A 5,750-nucleotide genomic window follows, 5' to 3' on the forward strand; every position below is an offset into this window, starting at 1 on the left:
AATTAAAATTGGAGATGGATGAATTTGAAAAGGTGGCGGGTTTCAGTAAGTGTATTACTAAAAGGCGGGGGTTTTAGTAAGAGGGCAAGAAAGTAGTATTGAAAAATTAAAAGTTAAATCTAACAGAAATTCCAAAAAGGTGGGGGTTTCAGTAATTATAAATAAAAGGTGGGGTTTCAGTAATGTGCATTATGAAAAAGTGGGGGTTTCAGTAATTTTCCCCAAAATCTATCTCCGCTGCAGTCAGGGTCCTCAGAAATAGTCTCTCAGTGACTCGACCTTGTAAAGTAGCTCAGAAACCTAGTCTTTTGTAATCAAATAGGTCAGTCGGTTACGGGAGAGACGAGTCTCATCCGCTTTTTAGTGGGATCTTGATAAAAATTACATCCAATGAGTGATATAAATTAATTTTCATGTAAATCGACTCAAAACAATAATAGGTTACCCTCTCTCTAAAATAATTACTTCCCGTATTTCTATACAACCTATAATTTTTGTTTGCTCCCTTTCAAATTTTCTTGTAACAATTCTTTGTTATTTGTTTCTTCTTCTTCCTGATAAAAAAAAAGTTAACCTTGATTGTCTTCAACTTCTTCCTTTGGTGTATATCACAATAAAATGTAATTTACCGGCGTTTGCCAACAAAGACTTGTCGTGTCCGTAAGAAATTAATCACGTCTAAATTCTACTAGGTCAAATCCTATTTACGGAGTAAATGGTTAAATTGAACATTTTTATACATTAATAAATAATTTTAGGTCTAAATTATAATCAAGGACTGTTTGAGATAGCAATCCCTGGTCGATGAGTTTAGAACTCCTTAATCGTGAATATTTAATAGAAGTCCAAAACATGACATTCATGTATGTGGAGCCCTCAAAATACGAGGAGATTCAAGAAATAGATTCATGGTATAGAAGTATATTAATAAGAATATGAAATGCAGGTCTGAGTCGCATTGTCAAGCTGCATGTTCTTCGGCCGGGGTGACAATTTTGTATGGAGACATGGAATTCTGCAAGGACAGACTACCTCACCACCAAGGCAGGAGGTTTCAAATTTTTGTGGCTCTGAATATTGTAGTTTTTTTTTTTGATGAAAATGAATATTGTAGTTTGGTACTTCATTTTTATATCTTAATTAAGGGGCCTATTAAATTATGAATAACTTAAACATTATTTTAAATGTGTAGTTTGATGGAGTTCATATATAAACAAAAATTAATAACATGGTTGATTGGAGAAAGATGCCTATCACCTAATTTATATTTAAGAGAAAGACAAAGCAAACACACAAACAAAGTGGGTCAATCCGGCCAGCCCCAACCCACATGATATGATAAAAAAGAATAACAAGAAAGAAAGAAAGAAACGTGTATAATTAACAACCAAAAAGTAATAGAATGTGATTTCCCTGACAAGGGCGGAGCTATGTGGGGGCTAAACCTGGCTGTAGTCAGGGTTAGAATTTGGGATTTGTATTTATAGGAGGAGGTTATGACAGAGAAATTAAGTAGCTCAGTTGGTTCAACCCTTATTAGTCCACCTCTGTGGTTACTAGTTCGAGTCTGTGAGAGGTGTTTTTTTCTGCTTTTTTCAATACATTTTCTGCTTGAATCCTTCCATCTATTTCTCATTTTCTCTATCATCTCTGCAAATTGATCTCTGTCACTTCACCTCTTTAATTATCTCCCTCTCTGTACAATTTCATCATCTCTCTCTACAATCTCACCTCTTGAATCATCTCTCTACAACTTCACTTCTTAGACATCCATCTCTCTCTACAACTTTCACCTCTTAGATTCTAGACCTAATAATCAAATGTGGTTTACCAAATAGAGATCTTGACCTCTTTTCTCTATATTCTAGATTATGAAGTGAGGTTGTGAAGCAATGCATTGTGGCTATATCGAATAACGACCACTTCGTCATCTACTTGAATTTAGAATTGATGAAGCTTTTTAATGTGTTGAAATTTTTTAAGATCTACTATCACATATCAATTTTTTTTGAGACGTATCGATGTTTGTAACGGAGTTCCGAATAACTAAATAGGTCATTTTGGTATATCTGATATAACCCGTGGTTTTTAGGCTAGCCAGGCCTAGGTTCGGATCCTGGCTCCGCCCCTGTTCCCTGATATGCAGTATGCACGTTTCTCACATGGCCAGTAAAATTTCAGGGACAAAGCTTCAAAACTGATAAGAAACTTGTTTTATCAATCTCAATCATCCTTCATTGGCCTTGTTGCCTACTACAAGTTAGACACATTTTTTTTTTCTTTCTTTTTGGCCTAAAAAAGAAAAGAAAATTATGCTATGAAAGGAACGACCTACATGACCTTTTTAACATGTTTATGTAATTGATTAGTAGATTCCATGGTGGAAGCTAAAATTGGCAATCTAGTACAACAAGAAAGAAAGAATACAGGTTGCTGATCAAAGAAAAGCAAATTGAAGACAGTCCTTCCTATATTATGTCATTAGTATAATAATGAGATTGTATGAGGCTAGACATGTTATTCGTGAAAATGTATCTAATTCGGTTTGCGACCCGCTAAACTGGGGTTTGTGGCATGAATTTTTGGACCAATCCGTCTACCAATACTTATCTTAGAAGCAAGACTGATCTCCGAGGCAGGGCTTATGTTAGAACGTTAGTATCTATGTATATACTGGAATTTGAAAGAGAGAGGCGGTGAAGTGGTGACATTAGGGTTTCCAATGGGCTATATAAACTGAAATCTTGGAGATATCTTTACATCTTTTTGTAACTTGTTCTTCAATCATAGTGGAAATCATCTCGCCATTGTTCACCACGGAGTAGGTCTCACCAACCGAACTACGTAAATCTCTTGGGTTCAATATGATTGTTTACTTTCTTTATTACTTATCTTGGATTGCTTGTTCTTCGTCATTCGTCATGCTTCTTTATCAACCTTTAATATCTCAGTGGGGTTTCCTTTCATTTTCACATGTTATTTCAGAATCTGAGTTGGATTTTGGACAGAGCTGGTTGGCTAGCTGGTCAGTACTTCATGAAAAGTACTTCTTACTTATCCATTTCTTCCTGTTTTTCTTTATCAATACACACATGGGTGGCCCATTTCTGCTTGGTTGTTCTTCTCTGGATCATCCAATTCTCATTGAAAACCTACATTATCCACCCACCCCATTATGAAGAAGAGAGTGAGAGGGGTTCTTGTCGTACAAATCAATTATATCTGCCCCAAGTTTTCATTGCAGTGAGTGACTTCAGATTCAGACGAGTCAGATTAAAATAAGAAGAGAAACCTTTTTTTTCAATGTACTTGAATATTTTATTACATATACTGAATGATATACATTGAAAGATCATAACTTCACACTGCCACCAAGTAAAAATAGACAACAATTTAAAATTTTGAAATAGAACTTATCGCACTTCTGTGGAGCTTGCCCTAGACGCATATCCGAGCCTCAAATAATACAAAGAAAACGAAATAAGAGCAATCGTGATAGAAGAGAGATGAAAAGGTAAAGCAATGTTATTGCTCTACAAACATAACTCGAAACACTGAGACTTATTTTTCTACTTCCTTCAGTGAATCTATTGTCACATTACTATCTCTGGTTTCAGAATGCTAGTCTTGATTTCTTTGTGGGGTAAGACTACTCCACCATTTGTGTATATCTCATCACAAACATGAACGTCTTCTCCCAAGATCGTCATGTTCTCAATACGAGCCCATTGCCCTACTGTGGAGTGCCACCCGATGATACTGTTGGATATGCAAGAATGTTTCTTAATCCGAGCACCTTGCATCACTGTACACCTCGAGAGTCTAACCCCTGATTCAACTACACAGCCAGGGCCTATCGCCACGTCTGGCCCAATCAAACACCCATCTCCAATCACAGCACTCTCGTCTACCAGAACGTTTCCAACTATGTGAGCTCCCGAGGCCAGTTTAGACGGTGCTCTCTTCCGTTGGGAACCCAAATATAGTCTAAGCCCTGAGATGTAATCCTTTGGTTGTCCAACATCCATCCAAAATCCTGGCAATACCATCGCAAACAGCTTCTGCTCTGCTGCAATCTTAGGGAAGACTTCTTTCTCGATCGAGGTTGGCCTCAACTCTATCCTATCAAGAACTGATGGGTTCAACAAGTAAATCCCAGCATTAATCTTGTTACCCACAAAGATTTGAGGTTTTTCTACGAATTTTTCAACCTTTCCTGTTGATTCTTCCATAACCACCACACCATACTTTGAAGGCTCATCCACCTATACAATAATAACCAAAAATTGAGATGGAAAACTCCCGGCATCTTTTTTTCCCTCGTACAGAAGAATTTAAGTATATAAAATTGGTAGGAACATTACCTTGGTAACCATGAGGGAAGCTTCACCGCCATGAGACTTGTGAAACTCGATCATTTCTTTGAGTGGGTAGTCGCTGATAACATCGCTATTGAGGACAAAAAATGGCTCACCGGAACCGTCAATCAACTTATCCCTTGCTAGAGCTAGAGGCCCTGCTGTCCCGAGAGGTTCAGTTTCTTGCGAGCAAACGATCTTAATCCCGAGCTTGGACTCAAAACCCTTCAAGAAGTTCAACATAACCTGCAACAGCATACATACATGATTTTTCAACAAGACGAACGAAATCGAATTAGCTTCAATGACGACAAATTGGGGGTGTAAGAGGGCTCTTCATTTTACCTCTGGTTGATAGTTAATGGCTAAAACCACTTCAGTCACACCAATATCTCTAAGAGCTTCGATCTGTTACAAGCTTGAAATAATGAATCCTTAAGAATAGATAAACAGAACCCAAATTTGAACAACAATAATGAAACAGAATCCAAACAACAAAAGAAAATAAAAAGTAAAAACCTGATGAAGAATCATGGGTTTGTTAGCAAAATCAACAAGAGGCTTAGGGACAGTAAGTGTCAATGGTCTCAAACGTGTTCCAAACCCACCAACAAGAATGAGTGCCTTCATCTTTCTATTCTGTACATTCAAAAATCAAAATTTACTAAATCAAACACAGAAAAGATAAAATCAAATCTATCATATCAAATTATTCATTTGTCCTGTTCAGTTATAGTAACGAGATTTAGAGGAAGAACTAGATAAAAGATCAAAAAACAAAGGGTGGGGATCTACCAAAAAAAGGGCAAAATTGAGTCAAAGAAAGAAAACCCAACGTCAGCTAAATTGGGTTTGGGCATTTTTGGTGAAAATTGAAGATCTAAAACTAGAACAGAATATGTATTCATGTTCAAGACCGGATGAGAAAGCCGCAGATCTATTAAAACTAAATATCAAATTATAGGAATTGAATCAAAATCATAAAAATGAAGAATCTTACCGGAAATATAGACGGGATAAGTAAAATAGAGAGAGAGAGAGGAAGGTGCCGGTTTCCGCTCGGAGTTTATACCGGGAATTAAGATCGGTTGAGCTACTATCTAGTGTGTATATACTATATATATACCCCTATTCGCTATTACCATCCCTCTGGGTCTGGGGTCTGGGGTCTGGGGTCTGGGGTCTGGGTGGGCCTATTATTAGTAGTATTACCTTGCTTTGATTCGATTCCGATCCAGATTCCATTTGGAATTCTAAATTCCAAGTGGGGGATGGATTTTTGTTTAAGGTATCAATTTTTCATTCACATCCCCGTGGAGCAAGGCTTTACCTTGGAATCGAGTTGGGGATTCTAACTTCAAGAAAGTGGGTCGTTGACTTTCTATCTATCTC

At 37.2% G+C, this 5,750-nt stretch overlaps 1 protein-coding gene across 3 annotated transcripts; it reads right to left on the reverse strand.

The window, feature by feature from the left end:
• Positions 1 to 3,293: 3,293 nt before the first annotated feature.
• LOC147564524 (putative mannose-1-phosphate guanylyltransferase 1) lies at positions 3,294 to 5,750 on the reverse strand. 3 transcript variants are annotated; one of them, XM_086647649.1, is made up of 5 exons: positions 5,571 to 5,750; positions 4,878 to 4,997; positions 4,704 to 4,766; positions 4,365 to 4,604; positions 3,294 to 4,265 (listed from the first exon to the last, which is right to left on the reverse strand). In XM_086647649.1, the coding sequence occupies exons 1-5, from the start codon at positions 5,601 to 5,603 to the stop codon at positions 3,594 to 3,596; spliced, it is 1,128 nt and encodes a 375-aa protein (XP_086503775.1). In that variant the 5' UTR covers positions 5,604 to 5,750; the 3' UTR covers positions 3,294 to 3,593. The 3 variants fall into 3 exon arrangements, with proteins under 3 accessions (XP_086503775.1, XP_086503785.1, XP_086503793.1); XM_086647659.1 differs by having other exon boundaries at positions 5,359 to 5,750; XM_086647667.1 differs by lacking the exon at positions 5,571 to 5,750 and adding an exon at positions 5,154 to 5,313.

The sequence above is a fragment of the Eschscholzia californica genome, unplaced genomic scaffold, assembly GCF_041429995.1.
Source record: "Eschscholzia californica isolate CP2 unplaced genomic scaffold, dmEscCali1.0.p SCAF_1, whole genome shotgun sequence".
NCBI classification, from domain to species: domain Eukaryota; kingdom Viridiplantae; phylum Streptophyta; class Magnoliopsida; order Ranunculales; family Papaveraceae; genus Eschscholzia; species Eschscholzia californica.